The sequence below is a fragment of the Amphiura filiformis genome, chromosome 19, assembly GCF_039555335.1.
Source record: "Amphiura filiformis chromosome 19, Afil_fr2py, whole genome shotgun sequence".
NCBI classification, from domain to species: domain Eukaryota; kingdom Metazoa; phylum Echinodermata; class Ophiuroidea; order Amphilepidida; family Amphiuridae; genus Amphiura; species Amphiura filiformis.
Genome location: NC_092646.1, coordinates 20,565,299 through 20,587,575, shown reverse-complemented (window position 1 = coordinate 20,587,575; position 22,277 = coordinate 20,565,299). Strand labels below are relative to the sequence as shown.

Genomic DNA, 22,277 nt, shown 5'->3' with positions numbered 1-22,277 from the left:
AGGATTACGAAGTTGTTACTTTAAGGGGGTATAATACCCTGATTTTCATCAGCCTCTTCTTTTTTTCTTGCAAATTTATGAAGTACATAAATATGTTCATCACCTCATGTCCTGAACTTATAAAATATCTCTACCTACAAAGTGCTTTTAAACCATTTTAGTATATCATTTTTGCCCTATATACTTTTTTTGTTTACCTGTTACTATGGGATTATAGTAACTCAGTATGTGTGCCTCATAACAAAGCATAATTTATTCTATCTTTTGTTATACCATCTTCAGATTGTGATCAACCAGGCATGCTAAAGTATCTTAAAATATCTCTTCCACATGAATGGTATAGCAAATGTAATACTATATAGCCTCTATCATGTGTTGTTTGGAAAAGAGATTTCTATAAGGCTATAGGTCTTTATAGGTCAGGTTATAGGTCACCTGGTTGAGGTCAAATTTAGGATCCATTTTGAACAACATGTGATATATCAACATAGCTATAATGAGGCATCAATTTTGATATTTGATCGAGTTTGTCTTTTTACTGGATATATAATGCTATGATGGACAGAATAATATTTCTTGGGAATCGATGTAAATGGTGAGTACAATTTAGATTGTCTAGTTGAAATAGATTGGAAAAACGAAGGTAAAATTGGTACCAAAATCACAAAAATTAAGCTTATGAAAAACTACCTAATCTGATGGTATAGGTGAAGAGAAATACAAATTTTTCCACATAGCTGTAGTTTGGTTGTGGAAACATTTTACCTATGGCTTAATTAGGTTTCAGTGAAATAATGTCGCTAGTTAAATATACAAAATATAGCTCAACATTGACAATAGAAGCATTTTTAACTAGTTCGTTTTTTGATAGGTGTGGAGCACTGAAAATCACCAAGTTCATGAAGTCATCAAGAACCACTTATTCCCATTTTACATATCAACATTATTTCTCTAATGCGTTAGCAACACGTATCCAAAATTTTAACGAAATCCGTTGAAGTGAATTTAAAACATCGGTGATGTACCACCTTTTGGCTTCTACCTGTAAAAACATGTAAAGCTACATTGATACCGATGCCACCAATAGAACGAGAAGATTTGCCCCTTCATTTTGCATACTACTTTGTCCAATTTTTCCCCATTTCTTCACAAAATGCAAAAAAAAATGCAATGGGTGTAGTACCCCCTTAAGTCGTATCGGAGTAATGGGCTATTCCAAAGTAAGTGCACACCCCCTATGGAGGAGTATGGATAATGTCTGGATTTACAGGTTTGTCTCTGAAAACGAGTGGAATTCCAGTTGCCAATTTTACTGGAAAAAGCTTGGAAATGAAATACAATTGTATAAAACCTCACGGAATTGTCCGAAATGAGCCTCTAAAATTTATGATTAAACGTTTTGACTAAAACCAAAACACGTTTAAATCAAGTTTTTAATAGGATACTTTTTAAAGTCTGAATTTCCAGATTAAACTAAACCAAAAGTCTGTAAATCCGAACTTTTCTAAAGGGGATGTACGTCTATTTTCTAGAATTACCCACTTACACACAACAACAACGCTGTATTATATTTTATACAAGTAATAAAAAGAATTTCACGCCATGACACAAAGTGTGCAATGAACAAGGAAAACAAGAAATGGCCTATTTACTTGCTATAATCGTACTTAGTGCATTATTTCTAACGGTGTCTAGCTATTTTGATGCTGACAGACATTGTGAGCATTAATTTACAACAAATTGCAATGCGAAACGTACTAAAGACAACGTTCATCAAGGCACGTAGCCACCACAGGCGTACCGACAGAGGGTGGGGCAAATTGGACCCCCTTTCGAAATATAAGGGGGAAATGACCAAAAGTTGTAATATGCAGCTATAATGATGGACAAAATGTTCTCATTTTGGCCCATTTTAGCATTAAAATTGAAAACTTTTCTCGCGCTTGGCGCACATTTGTCCTGGTAAAGTCAATTTTGTAGCGGATCAGTGGGACGATTTTTAAAATTTGCCCCATTTGACCCCGGTACCACATGTGAAAAACTTTACTTGACAAACACAACATTATCATAGCAGCAATCTTCTAGCACACTTATTTAACTTAAAGCCATACCGTAAAACCCCGTCTACAAGGATATACCCAAGAAACGCCCTCAATAAAATTGGTTGCTTGTTGTATTTGGAGTTTGAGCAAATATATACTGGCACTGGGTGGCTATGCATTCCATCTAAGTATGTTGTAACACCAATCAATTGTATTGACATAATAACGACTGTTTCGTATATCAGGATCGTATAGCTCAATTGATAGAGCGTCAGACTTTGGAACTGAAGACATGCTGAAGAGAGCATGGTCCGGGCACCGGTTCCGTTTTTTCATTCTCGTTTAATTTTAACTTTTTGACATGTTCTTTTTATCTTTCTTCAAATCTACCTTTCTACTTTTAATTTTAGGTGCGTTTTTTTTTTTTTTTTTAGTTTTTTTTAGTTTTTTTTAATAGTTTTTTTTAGTAATTTTGTGGTTTTATATAAACTAGTAAAAGCATTTATTCTAAATAATAGCGAAACCCACGGTTAGACAGATGTGTTGTAACTACTTGTCTGTCCTCGTCTTTGCAATAAAAACCTATGTTGCACCTTTGTGCCATCCCAATTCTTGAGGTAGGGTGCGTTTTTGGCTTAAGCACGATTTTGTTTCTACTTGAAATGAAATCAAAATAAATATTGTTCTGTTGCCACAATTGCAGTTTTTTCAATAAAAAAAATAGATGAGGAATAATAATTATTCCATATTTGAATCTATTGTCCCATCAAGAATAGAGTGTCTTCAAAAACTTCAATCAATTCATCTGACAAAGGAAACTATTATGGTCATTCAATTTTGTTTCGCTTGCACCTGTTATATCACAGGCGTTGGTAGAGAAGGCACACTTCTCTTGTCTTCACCGAAGTAGTGATGTAAACACTAACATGATTAATTACCATAGCTAGCAATGGACATACACTATTTTTTGTTCCACTTGAACCCATACTATAGGCTATTCGTTGTCGATGTGACGTAATTAATCGGATTAACTACCATAGCAATTGATGAATACAATTTCGAATATATAGCCCTGCACTTCATCGTTCACGTGGCACCTATGCATTAAACCATAGTTGTCAAAGAAATGCTAATCACTCGCCATGTAAGATTAGTATTTATGAAAAGAGTGGTATTCAATCTATGTTTGGTGACATACGCGGGTGATTAGTGCAATCTGCTTGATGGTAGTTATTGCGATTATTACGTCACTTCGACAGCGAATTGTAGTATAGACGAATCCAACCAGAGAAGATGATAAAAGAGGAGGTCGCTCGCTCCCCACATCAAATAAATAATGTGTGCATCCGCCTATTGATGGAAACAATGATCTAATCCGATTGATCAACTAATACGATAAGTGGCTTTGCGAGTCACGACTGTCTAGCTCTAAACGGCGCATGCCCGGATATCAATTTGTTACGTCAGTTGACCGCGAAATATAATTTCTGTATTGTTTGGCATGACCGGCTGCTAAGTTTGACCCGAGATCCCTGTGAAAAAGACCCTCATTTTGGATCCAAATAGCATTTTGGACACGTTTGGACACAAAACGGGAGTATATGGAGAAACTGACACGAGTTTGAACTACTGATTACACTTGTTTTAAGTTTCCGTAAACAGCCGCAAATATTCAAATGCTTATCATTTAAATTTCTTTTCCTTTGACCTTATATTAATTTTACTAGAACATTGATTATGCTTGACTTTCCATAACTTAACAAAATATTTGATTTTTTAATGGGAGTTGCGATATATATCATGCTTTTTCACTCGTTTAAAAATCATGGTCACCCTGGTTAGTATTATTTTTTTTAAAGAAAAAAAACATGATTTGACTGCGAAATTGGGAATTTAACGATGTACTTCCGTGTGTGGAATATTTTCTCCACTAAGAAAACTATCGAATCAGTCGAGTGTGTGGCGGATGAACAGATTACCACAAAGGAAGTTTCAAGTGGCGTTTTAAGAGGCATTATCTGTTATTTTGGAGAATTTTTTTAAAATGTTTGCCACGGTCAAAAAATGGATTTCCTTTAAACTTTCATATTTGATGCACCTTGACCTGAAACAAACACACATGAAATAAATTTGGGAAAAATATCCCCGTTGCCATGGTAACAGCCAAATTTTCATTTTAGGCCTATTTTCACAATTTTTGGATTTTTCAGCAGTCAATTTATCAAGTTTTGAAGCCAGTGTTACTAATATACACACTATATATATAATTTTTTCTTTATAAGGTATGAATAGGTCAAACCTTAGATGCCGCAATGAAAGTATAAAAATAATCACCAGGTGTCAGGGTGGGTTATACCATTTATTTGAAATAGAGGTGTTTTTCAATTTTTTCAAAGTATGAAAATATACCAACTTTGTATAGCTCATAAACCATATGGTAGTGCTCCGGTTTCAACATCGACCACAGCATGTTGAGATGATACATTGGTCTTATGAAAAAGTTACATTTGAGCTTGGGGAAAACACATCTGTATATACAGTGTTGCCAGACATTTTCCTATTTTTCGAAATTCAACACAAATCTCACCTTAAATTAAATGATGTGAAAATGAAACATCATCCTTTCAAGGAACATTTATTAGAAAGAGAGTTTTTATTCATATCAAATTTGATCAGTTATAATGGTCAGTGTTGTTCTAAACCACATGGGTGTTGCCATAATTGGGGTTTTATTGTGATTTGTGGATATTTTCAACTTTTTACAAGTCATAAAAATACCAAAATGCATTTCTATAATAAAGAAAGAAACGTCGACCTCGTCATGCTGAGATGATACATTGTCCTTATGAAAAAATTATTTTGATGGGGGGGGGTAAAGCATCAGTTTATACAGTGTTGCCAGATATTTTCCTACTTTTTCAAAATTCAACACAAATCTCGCCCTAAGTTAAAAGATGAAAATGAAACTTCACCTTCATACGGAACATCTTTTTAGAAAGAAAGTTAATTTCATATTCAATTTGATCATCTGGGATGGTCAGTGTTATTCTAAGACATATGGGTGTTGCCATAGCTGGCGTTTAATATGACAATTTAGATATTTCCAGCTTTTTACAAGTCTTAAAAATAGTACACATCCTTAAAATTATTGTGGAATGAACGCAATATTAAGGTTAAAATTAACCTAAGAACACTTAGTATGTGAATTTAAATTTTAAATTTGAGTTCGGAAAATATTTCCTTCTATACAGTATTGCCACATATGTTCAAAATTCAACGTATGTTGAGCTTTTTTTCCAGCTTTTTCCAGCTTTTCCAGCTATTTTTCAGTCTTAAAAATGCCAAAATACAATGGCATGCATTCCTAAAATAAAGATGTGAAAATGAATCATCGACCTCATCATGTTGAGATGATACATCGGTCTTATGAAAAATTTACATTTGCGCTTGGGGAAAAACATCTGTTTATACAGTGTTGCCAGATATTTTCCTATTTTTTCGAAATTCAGCACTAGTTCACCTTAGGTTGAAAATGAAAGTTTATAGAAAGAAATGTACTTTCATATTAAATTTGATCAGTTGTATAAATGGCCAGTGTTGTTCCAAACCACATGGGTGTTGCCATAATTAGGGTTAAATAGCGAGGTGTGGTTATTTTAAACTTTTTACAAGTTTTAAAAATACCAAAATACCATGGTATGCATTCCTTAAAAATATGTGGAAGTGAAACATCAACTTCACCATGTTGAAATGATACATATTTGGTCTTATGAAAAATTTACACTTAAGCTTGAGGAAAACATATGTTTATACAGTGTTGCCAGATATTTTCCTATTTTTTCGAAATTTAACACAAGTCTCACCTTAAGTTAAATGATGCGAAAATGAAACTTCACCTTCACAAGGAAAGTTTATTAAATGAAATTTACTTTCATATTAAATTTGATCAGTTGTATGTCAGTGTTGTTCCAAACCACATGGGTGTTGCCATAATTAGGGTTTAATAGTGAGATGTGAGTCATAAGGGTTCAAATAGCGACGTTTTCGCATATTTTTGTGGACCTGAGAGCACATCAGACATATATTGAAATTTGCGATATAATACAAATTTTATGGCAAATGATTAAAAATTGATATTTTTGAAATTTAACAGATCTCAAAAGTAAATTGTATAAATCTAGTGAAATGTACTTAAAGTGTATGTAGCTGGAATGAAAAGCAGTCCATATGAAAATTTGACCTTTCGTATTGAAGATATAGATTTTTTCACCAAAACACCTAAAAATGTAGGTCTTTTGGGAAAAAATCTATATCTTCACTATGAAGGTCAAATTTTTCAATTAACATTAATCAATTGATTAGTGGTCGGCTTTTCATCCCGGCTACATACACTTTAAATACACATCATTAGATTTATTAAGTTAACTTTGAGGACTGTAATATGTCAACAAAATTTAAAAAATCAATATACATAATTTACCCTAAAATTTTTATTGTATCGCGAATTAAAAAAAAAAATCAAAATTATTTTATATCAGAAGGACATTCCTCGTATTTAAAATGCAATTTAGTATGTCTGATTTGCTCTCAGGTCCGACAAAAATACTGTGCAAAGGTGGGTGACCAACCCCTTAAAATACAACACAGAAAACATCAAACATGTATACTTTAAAATATACATAAAAGCCATATTTTTTTTTTATCTTTATACACATAATAGCTAGGCTAAAATAAATTAACATAACATAAGATTGTTACATTGCAAAAGATGCATATAAGAGTAAGATAATGTTTAAATTACGCCTACCCCATATTATTAAAGCACACATCCCAACTATACTTGCAAAAAAGATATGGGGAAGAAATGGGCAAAAACTATATAGATCCAGCAAATGTTTCGAAAGATATGTGAATAGTCAAAAACAATGCACAGAACCTTTTCACAGCCAGACAAATTAATGTTCAGTTACTTTTCCAGAGAGGAGCTCGCAGGAGAGTCGAAAGTATGACATTTAAAGTCATGCTGAAGAAGAAATGACCATTGAAATGTTGCATGATATTGTTGCTAATTCTCTATCATTCAAGCATCCCCTGCTCATTGATGACATGAATTTGTATGAGCTTGTAAAAAGGAAGCAGCTAACTAAAATTAAGCTTTCAAGACTGAAGGAGATTTATAATGAACACTTTTGCAGATACTTGCAGGGTTAAAGCAAAAATAAAAAATCACCAAATGTTGATAAGAGTTGTCTGAGGAAATATCCGTTTCAAGTAGAAAAAGAGGACTACTGGGTGACCCCGGAGGGGTTCTCCTGGTTAAACGTATATGGGGATGTGCCACGGTTTTGGGGGGACCTTAGCAATTTTGGTATGTCGATTGGTGGGTTTGCAGTGGAGACAATACGCCAAATTGGGTGCATTAAGGCAAAAGTGCCCATAAAAGCGCCAAATTAGGACAAATTTGTGTGCTTTTTGGGTGTGTTTTTTTAAAACAATATAAATCCTAAAGTGAGACATACGTTGAATTTTGAATATATGTGATAATAACTGGCAATACTGTATAGAGGAAATATTTTCCGAACTCAAATTTAAAATTTAAATTCACATACTAAGTGTTCTTAGGGTAATTTTAACCTTAATATTGCGTTCATTCCACAATAATTTTAAGGATGTGTACTATTTTTAAGACTTGTAAAAAGCTGGAAATATCTAAATTGTCATATTAAACACCAGCTATGGCAACACCCATATGGCTTAGAATAACACTGACCATCCCAGATGATCAAATTGAATATGAAATTAACTTTCTTCCTAAAAAGATATGTTCCGTATGAAGGTGAAGTTTCATTTTCATATCTTTTAACTTAGGGCGAGACTTGTGTTGAATTTGAAAAAATAGGAAAATATCTGGCAACACTGTATAAACTGATGTTTTACCCCCAGATCTCTGCCCCAGATCAAAATAACTTTCATAAGGCCAATGTATCATCTCAACATGACAAGGTCGATGTTTCTTCAAGTTTCTTTATTATAGAAATGCATTTTGGTATTTTTATGACTTGTAAAAAGTTGAAAATATCCACACCTCACAATTAAACCCCAATTATGGCAACACCCATGTGGTTTATCTGGCAACACTGTATAAACTGATGTTTTACCCCCCACATCAAAATAACTTTTTCATAAGGCCAATATATCATCTCAACATGACGAGGTCGATGTTTCTTTCTTTATTATAGAAATGCATTTTGGTATTTTTATGAAGTTGAAAATATCCACAAATCACAATAAAACCCCAATTATGGCAACACCCATGTGGTTTAGAACAACACTGACCATTATAACTGATCAAATTTGATATGAATAAAAACTCTCTTTCTAATAAATGTTCCTTGAAAGGATGATGTTTCATTTTCACATCATTTAACTTAAGGTGAGATTTGTGTAGAATTTCGAAAAATAGGAAAATGTCTGGCAACACTGTATATACAGATGTGTTTTCCCCAAGCTCAAATGTAACTTTTTCATAAGACCAATGTATCATCTCAACATGCTGTGGTCGATGTTGAAATTGGAACACTACCATATGGTTTATGAGCTATACAAAGTTGGTATATTTTCATACTTTGAAAAATTTGAAAAACACCCCTATTTCAAATAAATGGTATAACCCACCCTGACACCTGGTGATTATTTTTATACTTTCATTGCGGCATCTAAGGTTTGACCTATTCATACCTTATCAAGAAAAAATTATATATATATTGTGTATATTAGTAACACTGGCTTCAAAACTTGATAATTTGACTGCTGAAAAATCCAAAAATTGTGAAAATAGACCTAAAATTGAAATTTGCCTGTTACCATGGCAACGGGGATATTTTTCCGAAATTTATCCCATGTGTGTTAGTTTGAGGTCAAGGTGCATCAAATATGAAAGTATAAAGAAAATCTATTTTTGACCGTGGCAACTCTATTCTCAAAAATAACAGATAGTTCCTCTTAAGTACCCCAAACAAAGAAAAGTGAATGGAGGATAACTGTGGGTAATCGGATTATATGTTCGAGCGATCTCCTCTTTTCTCATCTTCTCTGATCCAACAAGCCAAGTGATGGTCAGAATTTATTCGGCCATTATACGCAGGTGAAGTTGCGTAATTAATCGGATTAATTACCATAGCAATAGGTGAAAACAATTTTGAACATATCGCGCTGCGCTACAAGCAGGCTACACTCATCACCTGTACTGTGTATGTCTGCAATCATAGATTGAATACAATACTGGTCTTTTCAAAGATCTTACAGGTGCAGCATGATATGGTTCAATGAAGAGGTACCGCCTGAACGTATCAGTGAGCGTGTTTATAGTGAGCCAGATTATCCGGTATTTAGCGTATAAGTACATCTTATACGGTATTGGTCGCCACTATAAACAGACCAATAGCGCTATTTGCCGCACATATTATACGGAACTGATATCCTTCGATATCGATGGATATTGCAGTATATTCTTTCCGTATACGGCCACTATAAACAGACAGGGATTAACGATACCGTTATTCAAGGAAGTTGAGCAGGGTAATATAACTCTCCGAGCTCAAATTTGTCACTGTAATAACACATCACCTACAGATATGGTACGGCACTGTAGCAATAATGTTTTTATAAATGGTCGGTATCGTTTCGACGGCAAACTATTTGAAACTGGCACCATATTTGTGTCTCCCACATTGCATTGCGGTGACCTCGAACACGCTGAGTTCAACCACCTCGGATTCAGAATAGCGCTATTGATTGCCACTATAAACAGCCGAGATAACGGATAAGTCACATTCCATCCTAATCCCATATGCGTATAAGGATACCGTATAAATACCGTACACCACTATAAACACGCTCAGTGTATAACGCGGTATATTCAAAAATTGTTTTCACCTATTGCTATGGTAGTTAATCCGATTATTACGTAACTTAGCCAGCGTATTGGAATAAAACAGGAGGATGTGAGTTCATAAGGGCAATGTCGGGGATAGGTCACAATCGATGTGGAGAGATGAGAGGTCCGACCAACAGCCATAGCGATTCAACTAATTCCAGCGGACGGTCTGTGGCTAGTAAGGAATCGTCTTTGACCACATGCGCAGATCTGTCTCGTCAGGAAGATATTTAATATCCCGAATTTATAATAGGCCTATGCCTACCAGTTCCATCGTATAACCGATCTGCTAGAGAATATTTGTTACCATGTTTAATAAATTCGTATTTATCGTATAATAAAATGTAGCCAAATGTATATTATGTGTCACACGGTTTTCTGCTGAACCACTAGCAGGCTATGTTACCACATCTATGACAATGACAAAGGTGAATTTTGATGATTTTTACGATCGTCCGGATGAGCAAATCACTGAATGGGTCTTTAGTTCCCTCCTCTCCTTATCCTGCCAATATTATATGAATCAAAGAAAAATAAAGAAAAAATAAAATTAAACAAGAAAAAAAGACAAAGAAAAGAAACAATAAAAGAAAAACAATAGAATAAATTAAACTAAATATGAAAAAAAAAATGATCACGAAAGGAGTCTTTAGAAAATGCAAGAAAATATAAATGAAAAGTTTGAACAATATTTTGTTTATAAAAGTTTGTGTGACCGTGATGAGGCTCGAACTCACCATCTTCCGATCTAAAGAACCAAAGTCTTATGCCTTGCCAAGTGAGCTATGCTCGTGAGATGCGAAATAAAGATAAAATAATACATTGTATACCTGCTTGTGTCGGTAAATGATTTGCTCAAATTCCATAATATATAATATTGTGGAGGGCGCTAGCGTGAAATATGCTATCATCACAGTCGCTTCTATTCCGTATAGACGGGTTTCTACGGTATTATAACATTTGCTGAGGAGAACGCCCTCAATTTCTTTTTAAATCTGGTTTTTACACGATTGTAATGTATTTTAGTCAATAAAGATACTCTGCAAAAATTTTATTATTACGATGGAAATAATAGTCGGAACACGTATGCACACTACGTACACGGCGTGCGGGATACACATACACACACACCCAGAGGATCGTACCGTATTACAACCGCGGGAGTAACATGTATGGGCGCTAGTAGTAAATTAAAAGGGGACATATCTGACAGTAAAAGCTAACATTATAGGGAAAATAAATACTATATCTATTTTTACAGAAATGTTATAATATGGCCATATTGCAACATTTGCTGAGAAGGACACCTCAATATTTTTCAAAATTCTTTTTTTTTTTTTAATGTCTTTGTAACGGAGATCGCGGTACGTACATGGCGTGCGGGATATTGAAACGAACCGACATGAGTCACATTCGAAGGAGTGGCTCGTATTCGCTGGCATTAAATAGCGATTTTCTTTGTATTGCCTCATCTATTTGAGCCCAAATTTAAAAGAGGACATATCTGACAGTGAAAACATTTTACATGATGCAGTCATGTCTACAGTAGAATTCACCACGACCTTTGCAGGCCTTAAACCCCATTAAAAGCTATTAAACCAATATAACACTCATTGAAAACAGCTCAACTGACTAAATCAGATCTTCTCTGGTTAAATCCACACTACACACGTTTCTGTTTTACCTGTGCGGTATTGCAATGAGCTGGTATTATAGTTTCAGTTGGGTAAAGCAAACGCAAGGTAACAATACTATGTGGGCCTTTGTTTACGAAATGAGACAATAGTCTGCTTATTGTTAACCGGCATTCTTGAAAATGAGAAACATAATGGTTGTAGACTTAACACGGTTTGGTTTGGAAATAATTTCTTCATATTTTTTGGTGTTATCTGTCGTTTACATATCCTTCCTAAAACACAAAAGTGCGAATATTTTCAAACACCTAAATTAGCTAAAAATTTAGGACTTGTTACAAAACTATATTTTCTAGAATTTCAGAGAATACTTTAAATATTGGCCGGTTATTTTTCACACAGTAACGTTAACTAGGCAATGGCCTATACTTCTAACATACACTATTTGTAGAGGTCACGCGTCAATGGTGAGAGCACTGTGTATTGTGTATAGGAAAACGGACAGTAACTGCAGTATGATGAACAAAATACAATGCTATTTCTTATGGAAATGTTACAATATGGCTTTAATTAATTAATTAATTAACTTTAATTATCTCCGACTCTTCCTTGACTTCCATCACTGGTATCTTGAGTGGGTAATGTGGCAGATGAATGGTCAACTTTCCCACGGTTTAATTTCAGCCGTAAAAACGACCGTACCTGTAGAAGAACACAAAATATTTGACTCGATTTCCCAGTAAACACAGAAAACATTTAAATTTCGGATTATTATATAAAAGGTATGAATCGTTTTATCGGAAGACAACATAGGGTTATCAAATTTGAAATGAATAATGAAAACCAGCCATTTTTTACACGGAAATCAACATAATAACTTCACTTTTGATGATCACTGATGTATGTAGACCGAGATCTTTACCGCACATTAATTTCGGAAGGCTATATTATGGCATAACAAAAGGGAAGTTCCTGATAGATGGTCAAAATGTACTAGACGCAACGATCCCGGAACCACCGCTAGGTGGCAGCACACAACGAAAGCTTTGATGGAACACCTTAATTACTTTCATATGGAAAAACCAGGTAATGCTCTGAGATGCCCGAGATATCTATGATGTAGCCACAATTTTGACATTGTAGCGCATGGAAGGGTTGGAAACGAAACAGCATAGATCTGGGCCAAAAAAGTGCATTTTATCGACAGATCTAATAGACCCGTGACGTCTGCGTGACGTCACGGGTCTATACATGTACAGGTAGCCGGGTATAGCTCCCTTCATCTGGCCAGACGCCACCAACGGCATCTATCTCTAATTCTGAAAAACTCTGGATTGTGTAATTGGTTACTTCCGTAGGAAAGAACTTATCATAATCCTTTCCAGGCATATGTGGGTATAAATGATATGTCAGGTTTGGCCTGGCTGAAACATTCAAATTTCACATAATTAGCATGTAACAGCTCATGGTGTATTCTGGGATGCTGTGAAAATCTACTTTAGATAGTGGGTTTCTCTATCGGAAGTCAGTTTTACAGAGATTTCTTCCAACAATACTACATGCGTATATATTGTTTAACAAAGAAGTTGGATTCACCTCCGAGCTATGCGGGTATTGCATAACCAAGAATATGGATTAACCTCCGAGATGTAACCTGGTATATCTATTGTTATGCAATTAGCCTATTACCTCGTGGGAAGACATTTCTTTCAAATTCCGGTAAAGAAACCCAGGATTTATAGACCAACTCCATCACTCGTCTACGCTGCGCATTTGTATGCTTCGTAGATGGTTGACGAATGAGGGCAGCAGTCTACCCAGGATCCACGTAATACTTACGTCCTCGTCCAGTAAGCATTGTGCAAAGAAAACGAACACTCCCTGTAGAAAATAAAATCGTAAAATATTACTTGGTTATACATTTAAACAACATGATAGTACTTCATGTATTAGCATTAATTTATTATTAGCATAATTCTGGAATTACTGGAATATTATGGCGGTCAGCATCCTGGTGGATCAAGATGTCCCATAGTGAGGCGTTTTCCTCCATTTGCCTCCCTGGAAATGAGACAAAGGGTGTGATATTTAATGTACGCAATAGAAAAATTATATTCTAGGACCTATTTGGGGCGTAAGAACACACTTTCTCGTCCGAATATTTTCAAAGAAAATTGGGATTATTCCCCGCGAAGTAATACAACTTAATACTTGCCGTTGTAAATTTATTTAGCACAAAATTATATGAAGCTAGTTTTGTTGTAATAATTAGTTCCATATTTGGCTCTGTTTAGTTAAATACTTAATTTTTAAAGTGATTCTAGGACTGGTCAAACAGATTGATATGACACATTTGAGAAAATTACCAAGCAGAATTACCAAGCAGAGAGAAGAGAGTACCGAACAACTTTGAGCTTATATCATGATACCGTACTTTATTTAATGGTTACAAGGGTTACCTGTAATCCATTGCAGATCGTAAACAAATACGAAAACACAATACTTGAGGTTTGGTCAAATTGGAGCACACCAAAAATCCATGTACCGCCAAGAAGTGGGCTTAGTATGGCAATTGCTCGAATACTGGCTCTATAATTAGACAAATTACATCAATTAACAGTGTGTAAAATTTAGCAAAAAACAGCTAGTCTTTAGGACAGGCTGTTCCTAAAAGTAACCTGTCTTGCATGGAAGTAACCTGTCCACATATTTCGGCCACTGAAAACGCGATTTTGTATAACGCCAAAAGTGCACATCTTTTCCGAAAAAAGATATTTATGTTGGTCTTCTTTGAAATCTGATTTTTCAAACCCCATGTATATACCAAACATTGCCAGTTAGTTGCTATGATTTGGTTCACCTCAAGTTCGGTAGTAACGTACATGCGTATTTCGCTCGACGCTGTATCGAATCGCGTGCGTAAAGTTAAACGCGCTGAGTGTACACGCATTCGGCGCAACCGCGAAAAAGCATTGACGTCACTAGCGAACTTGAGGTGAACCAAATTATACTACCGAGAGTCGTCTGCAACTGATTGAATTAAACTAATCAGCAACATGAACATTAACAATAGTTTTTGCATCCACAATAAATATATGATTATATTGTTATAACCTTGTGGTATGATGCTAATTTTGATTTACCAGTTATTCATGTTTTATGGGCAAAAGCTACTCCAATCATTCTGTACCTTAAAATCAATTCTAGACTAGACACCAGCTTTCACACTAATATGCGCAATATTTTAGCTAGCTATTTTTTAACATTGATTTTCTTTGTTAAATTAATTGATCTTTTTCTGCTCTTCTGTGGTATCTTTATTATATAAACTGTATAGTTATTTGTGTGAAAATTGAGGGAGCTATTTATGTATATTCTAAATTAATAAATAATATGAGTTATTCTTTTCTTTCATGATAAAAAGCTTTTAGAAAATGTCCTTGCTTTTGTTATTAATTTGTTTCACGTTTTAATGGCAGTATGCAAGTGTCTACCCTTTGTAAATATGCAAATAAGATTTAAGATGAATAGCGCCATCAATGTTTACATTGTTAATAATGACTCTAGTTCTAAATGTATCAAACAACCGTATGCTCCCAAAGTAACATTTGCAGTATATACTAGGAAATAACACAGCAGAATACTCGATGCTTGTAACCTGGGTGACATATATAGTTTTGAATCAGTCTACTCCCAAAAGAAAAATACCACTATATAATTTGTTTCACCTCAAGTTCGGTAGTGACGTACGTGCGTATTTCTCTCGCCGCAATATCGAATTGCGCGTAGAGTAAAACGCGCTGAGTGTACACGCACTCCCACACGGGCGGTTTGTCGGCGCAACCGCGAAAAGCATCACGTCAGTACCGAACTTAAGGTGAACCAAATAATAGTCTGTCTTTCTCAAGTTGAGAGTAATAACGTCATGTTAGATTTTGCAGAGGCAGATTTGAATCAGTGCGTTTATGTGGTTGCATCGCCAACATACGGACAAATCGCCCTTCTACGCGTGTGTATGCCCCCGGGTTGCCGCGAATCTGCCACTACGAAATCCAACTTGGTGTTAGTCTCAACTTGAGACGAAACACATTCACTAAGAGACAAAAATCAGTGATATGTTGAAAAATCCATTACAAATCTGTAATCCAACACAGATTTTTCACGGATTTTTCAACCAATCACAGATTTTTCACAAAAAATGTTTGCATGGTATAATGATGTCTTGTCTCAGCAAACACCAGATTTAGTTGGTTTTTCCCTGGTCACCATGCCTGCTGGAAATCTCTCTTAAACTTCATAGTAAAACCATTTTTTTCATACTTACTTCAATCTTGCGGCCTCTGATTTATCTCTATTGGTCTTTAGAGTCAAAAACTTGTGGATGGTAATCACCAAGAACACCATATTAATCTATGTAAAGGAAACGTAAACATTTTTTACCACTTTGACAGTAAATGTAATTGTACGATGGAGGCTTTAAAAAACGAAAAAGGGCTTGAGTTGCTGTTGACTGCTATTCGATATTAATGCAAACATTGGTGAACAACCGTAGCCTCAGCTAACATGGCATCGCGCGTTATTCAATCCACATCGGTTCTATTAAACAGTTTTCTAACAAAGCTAGTTGATCTCGACTTCCCGATATAATGAAATTGTATATGAATAACAGCAAAATGACAAACAAAACGAGACCGATGAAATTGACCTGAAACAAACGTGCATTTTTGTCTACGATATTCAGGGCAAAATTCATGTTCACAATGAATCATCAGGCTTTATCAGTAAAGCCAATTGTGGGGATATGGGGATATTAAGAAAAAGGGGTTGGACACTAAACATGTGTTATTGACTTCAGTAAGCCAAAGAATTAAGGTACCAGTTGTGTTCACCCCTGTCAGTGGACTTCGGGTATATATATATAAATGCGCTTTTATAAATGCGCACGTGACATCTACAAGTCGCCATACCGTGTTCAACGATGTAAGGTACCCGGATGTACACAAATTCCACACGCAAAAGTATAGGCGAAAATGACAGGTTACAAGGAAAATTGTTTTTGCAAAATAGTGGCATTGATTGCAAAGGGCAAAATAATTTGACCCGAAACATAAACTCTTTATTTGGATTTTCCATTACGGAAAAAAAATAATGACGGAAAAGCTAGATATAGCTGATTTAAAAACTTATATTTCATTATTTTCGTGCTAAATGGGTGTGGCAATTGGCCATTTTGATGACGAAATGTGATTCTTACTGGCATTAAGGTCAGAACTGAGTAGCTGCCGATGATGTTATTTGATAATTTTTGCACTTGATGATAGGGAACTTAGGGGCTGTCATTTTCTTCGGAAGGAATGGGTCATGGATATATTTATTTGGGAGTCAAGATAAGTATTTCCCCGCCCACCGTAGAGCCGCCACTGAACATAACCCTGACCCTAATTTTAATTCTAATTTTAACGTAACTTGACGAAACTATAACTTTAGCCCTTTTCGGAATAATGCCCATTATTATACTCATTCGCTCGCTCACATTCAATTAAGTATCAAAATGGACAAAAAACAAATTCAAAATGTGTGTTTTTGAGCACTTTTTTGTGTCCCCCATGCTAAATCGGTAATCTGTACACCCTTCGACGTACAATTTAGAGTATAAACACGTAGAGGACTATACATGATCTAATCATCCCGACTGGAAGATGTTGAGGAAGACTCGTATACTATACATCACGCTCATACGTTATATGACAATTTGACGTACAATCACGTATGTGATGCATGGAGCTAGTATGGTAACGGGTCACTCCATATGAAACCAAGGAGGCGCCCACGTGACCCCCTCAGATTTGCTTTATATTTTAGTCATATGTTGTACTGTAGCTCTTACGGATTTTCTGTGGCAGCCATTTTAAAGTGGGAGTAGGGGGGTCTAAATTTGGACCCAAAAGTTGCCCTTTAAATAAATTTCATCTTTGGGAGTCTGTGCCTTCTTTATAAAAAGAGAGAGAGGTCTGAAACTTTGTATACACACTAACTGCATGCCCAATTTGTCAAAAAATAAAAAATAAAACATTTCTGTAATTGCGGGTTGTGTCACGGGGTCATTAAATATGCAAGAAAAAATGTAATGTTTTGTAAACTGGCAAGTTTAGCCCCCCTAAATTCACATTTTTTGTCAGATTAATTATTTTTTGTTATCACTGATGCTATATATAGGATAAATACAATGCATATCCAAAAAATTGAGGTCACAACTCATTTACATTTCGAACAGCGCCCTCACGAAGAAGAAAGTTATTGCAAATTCAACATTTTCAGGGGGCCCAAAGTCGATGTGGTCCACCTTCAAAATTTATAAAACATCACTTTTATATAACTACTAGTCTTAAATTACAACTTTGCCAAGTCCCAGTAATTGTATAGGTTGACTTCATATAAAGCGACAAGCCCAAAGTTGACCATTTTCTTATGATTGCATGTACTGCAAATGTGCCGAATTTAGAAATCTTGTGCTCGTTTTAGGTATGTTAGACAGATAATTCAATAGAAATTTTGCTAATTTGGAATTTTATTTTTTGACTACTAAATGGATAATATAATCATGCATGAATAAAATTGGAAACAAGTCTAGTATCAAAATGCGCAGAACATAATTATCCATCAATATAAAGTTTCATTATTTTCTTATTGAGTGCTAAAATCTTTAAGAATGTGCGCCTTATTTTAGAGCAATGGTACTTTTGTGCGTATTTTATATTTCCTGTTCTTGAATGTGTTCAAGTTGTTACCACTTACAAGTGTGATTGCTAACGCAGGTACGACGAATGCATAAATGATTCCACCTTTAATCGGTAACCAGCACCTATTAAGTGACAAACATTGGTAAATTATTGTGTTTGAAATTCAAGATTGTAACCATTAATTTGTCTTAAAAATATTTGCCCAGGGTATTTAGCGTGTATAATTTACTACGACGCCTTATTTTTATCTATCATTAAATCATTAAGACATCTAGTCACATGAAAGAGCGTATGTCAAATTAATTAATTGACATGACTCGTAACATATAAGTCGAATTTTTAAGAGATTAAAATCTCTTAAAAGCTGATGATTTATATATGTACGACCTATCCAGCAAACACAAAACGATATAAACGTGTTATAAACGTATTTTGCTTTTGCTCAGGTCGGGTTATATAAAGGCCATGAAAACGATTTTATATGGGAAAAACACGACAACAAAATTGTGAAAATGTTGGCAACCTGTTATTGTCAAACATTTTGTGGCAAATATGTTTGCGAAATATTTTGTTAACGCGTAAATAACCGTATGTTAAAATGTTTTGCAGCAAGTTTACACAAATATTGTTGAATGTTATTAAGCCATTTTGTGCCCTTTATATACTCTTTATATAACACTGCATTTGAAAGTTTTCTGTAAAACGTTTTGTGTTTGCTGGGTATATGGCTGCAACTAACGATTTGGGATGAAAATATCGCCTTTTGAATGGAGGAAACAACAGTGAAAAATTGTTGTCCCAATCTCTTGAGCTGATCAAGGAGGAATACATCGGTGTAACGGTCTGTCGCAAATCTAGACGGAATCAATCTTCGCATATTGAAATTATGTGTTTATTTAGTTTACTTTATTTTGATATCATTTCTATCAAGTATATGCTGGCATTAACAGTAACATATATGCCAATGTACGTCTATCAAGGACGTCTACTAATCCAATATTGTCATTTTTAAAATTAGTTCTGTCTTGTATGATACATACTTTGCCCCGGTCTCGGCATATTCCGTGATCCCCACGGCTACTGTCAAGACAGCAATGACCGCCGGTAGCCCTGAAAGGAAAAAAAATGTAAAATTCACGTTTCAATGCGCATTAAATATGGACCCGAGGAAGACTTCACACTAGCAACATCGCTGAAACAAAGAAAATTCAGCAAACTGAACATTCATCATTGTCCTGAATCTTAAAGAAGATCAGGCTAATCAATGGGAAGGAAGGTGTCAACTATGTGTTTACAATGGTGTAATAGTGAAATCTCTTTTGAACACAGAGATGAAGAAACTTTAGTCCGCAAAATGTCATGTCCAGCACTGAAATACGCGCATGATGACAACACAGCGGACATATTCCATCGCATTGCACGGTTGTTTGATGGCATACAAAACTAAGTCATTGAAGAATGATGGCGCTATTTATCTAAAATCTTGTTTGCATCTTTACTAGCGGTAGCCACTTCTAAAATCAGCAAGAGACTAACAAATGACAAGGGAATTTTCAAAAAAAAATTATCATGAAATATAGCAATTAGCACACAAATGTACAGTTTATAGAATTAAAATTACCACAAAAAAAGCAAAAAAAGATGAATCATTTGATATAGAAACAAAATATATGTGTATATACACATTATTAGTGTGATGGCTGTTAGTAAACTGGCCTCAAAAATAAAATTATAATTTTTCACAAGGTCATATCTTAAAATCATCTCCATAAAATGAACAAAAATTGCACACAGGATTACTTTAATACTCTACTCTAAACACATATCATGGAACACCTTCCTGGACCAAAATTCACAGCCCAACAGATTTCTTTTGTTGGGTTCCAATTATTCGCCTGTGAATGTGGTCCCGGAAGCTGTTCCGTGTCAGTGCATTTTACTGTTGTGTCAGTTGGACAACTGCTTGGTTACTGACATGTGTTTAGAGTAGAGTATTGAAGTTGTCCTGTGTGTAATTTTTGTTCATGTACAGGTGAATAATTGGAACCCAGCCAAAGAAATCTGTTGGGCTGTGAATTTTGGTCCAGGAAGGTGTTCAATGTCAGTGCATTTTGCTGTTGTGTCAGTTGGACAACTGCTTGGTTACTGACATGTGTTTAGAGTAGAGTATTGAAGTAATCATGTGTGTACTTTTTGGTTCATTTTTATGGAGAGGATTTTAAGATATGACCTTGTGAAAAATGTGTAAAGTGTTTTTTTTAGGCCAGTTTATTATTCAGGTCTAAAATTGAACATTGTAATGTGTTGTTGGATAATTAATAAATGATCACGTCAAACAACCGTGATTGTTAAAACCTGATTGGACATATTTCATGCATTTCGTCATTTAAAACTAATTGCACGGTTATGAATCAAATCTGCGAGTGGTGGGACTTGAAATGCTTCTTGAAATGCTTCCAGGAGCAATTTAATCATCCGATGAGCAATCTCAAACCCATTGCCCTTACACGGTTGTTTGATGTGATCACCTTTTCATTAATTTTTCTCACAAAACATTATATAAAGTTCAATTCTAGATCTGGACAATACCACCAGCTATCACACTAATATACACATATATATTTTTAATCTATTTTTAATATGGATTCTCTTTCTATATCAAAATATTCATCTTTTTCTGCTTTTCTGTGGTAATGTTTATTCTATAAACTGTACATTTGTGTGCAAATTGAGGGCGCTGTTTACTTACATCTTAAATGTAAATTAGCCAACAATTAACTTATATTTCATGATAAAAAAAGGGTTTTTTTTAATTCACTTGCAATTTGTTAGTTTTTTCTGATGTATAGAGTAGCATTATAGAAGCACCTCTTGTAAAGATGCAAACAAGATTTAAGATAAGTAGCGCCATCATTGTTCACATTTACTTAAAGATGACTACAGTTTTACATGCTATCAAACAACCATGCTAACGAGATTAACATTTTGGCAAGTTTTTAGATTACTCTTCAAGTGCAATTTCAAAATCTAACATGAGGCAGCTATTACTCATACAACTTTCTTGCATTCATATGATAATTGCCATCCCAGTACGTAATGTATGATAGAATGATAATAGACGAATGATCAACTTACTGTTTGCCGAATTCTTCAGCGATGTTTCGATACTTTTGACTTTTGTGTGCAGTTGATTATTATTAAAAAGTCTGTCAAACGTGGCACCAAAAGATGAAGTATTTAAAAGCTGTGACGGCTAACTCTTTGAGAAAATATTTGATTCGGATTAATCCGTTTTCTTTACAAACGAATCTTACCCCACGCAATAGGCATGCATATCGGCAGCTTCATCTTCAAATTGATGTTAGGATTGATTTTCAGAAACAGGTTTATTCCTTCCATAAACATCCACATGAACACCACTAACCATAGGTAATGCAGCAGTACAGTCACCGCAATGCAGGCATTCTATATGTATGACATTAATCGTAATAAGAGTGAGAATGTTACGATTCATTCTTTGTACTCGGACTATTACTTTCATAGGTGTGATGTTGCAATTCTTTATATTTTCTTTTTCTACGTGTGTCGTATCCAAGCACACACCTACACATCCGAGAAATATACTGGCATAAGTATAATCACAAAAACTAACGCTTGACCGCAAAATTAAGTATTTCCATGATCCGGATCTAACCTACCCTGTAAGCTTCTGCACAGCCCCTCCCTTGCCCCACTCCTGCAAACAAGTAAAATCTCGTTATCGGCTGATCCATATCTTTTCGAGATCTGGATTGTTCCATATAAATCTTAGCCAGCAATTGTTTGATTTGTGGTTTGTAATATATACAACACAATACAAGTTTTATGTACAAGTGTTGTGTGTTCAGAGCAAGTGACTTTTCAAAAGACATGTATAATTACCGAA

At 35.0% G+C, this 22,277-nt stretch overlaps 1 protein-coding gene across 1 annotated transcript; it reads right to left on the bottom strand.

Moving 5' to 3' along the window:
- Window positions 1-11,601: 11,601 nt before the first annotated feature.
- LOC140140285 (adhesion G-protein coupled receptor D1-like) lies at window positions 11,602-21,813 on the bottom strand. The gene is made up of 7 exons (XM_072162072.1): window positions 21,667-21,813; window positions 19,393-19,462; window positions 18,408-18,474; window positions 15,937-16,022; window positions 14,072-14,201; window positions 13,452-13,493; window positions 11,602-12,314 (listed from the first exon to the last, which is right to left on the bottom strand). The coding sequence occupies exons 1-7, from the start codon at window positions 21,761-21,763 to the stop codon at window positions 12,201-12,203; spliced, it is 606 nt and encodes a 201-aa protein (XP_072018173.1). The 5' UTR covers window positions 21,764-21,813; the 3' UTR covers window positions 11,602-12,200.
- Window positions 21,814-22,277: the final 464 nt, after the last annotated feature.

What these genes read in the sequence shown, in the direction of transcription:
- LOC140140285 (XM_072162072.1), bottom strand. Translation starts at nt 21,763, where the DNA reads ATGTGGATGTTTATGGAAGGAATAAACCTGTTTCTGAAAATCAATCCT. An exon ending in TATGCCGAGACCGGGGCAAA is followed by an intron (nt 18,475 to 19,392) that starts GTATGTATCATA and finishes GTCACTTAATAG; the next exon opens with GTGCTGGTTACCGATTAAAG. An exon ending in CGATCTGCAATGGATTACAG is followed by an intron (nt 13,494 to 14,071) that starts GTAACCCTTGTA and finishes TATTTTCTACAG; the next exon opens with GGAGTGTTCGTTTTCTTTGC.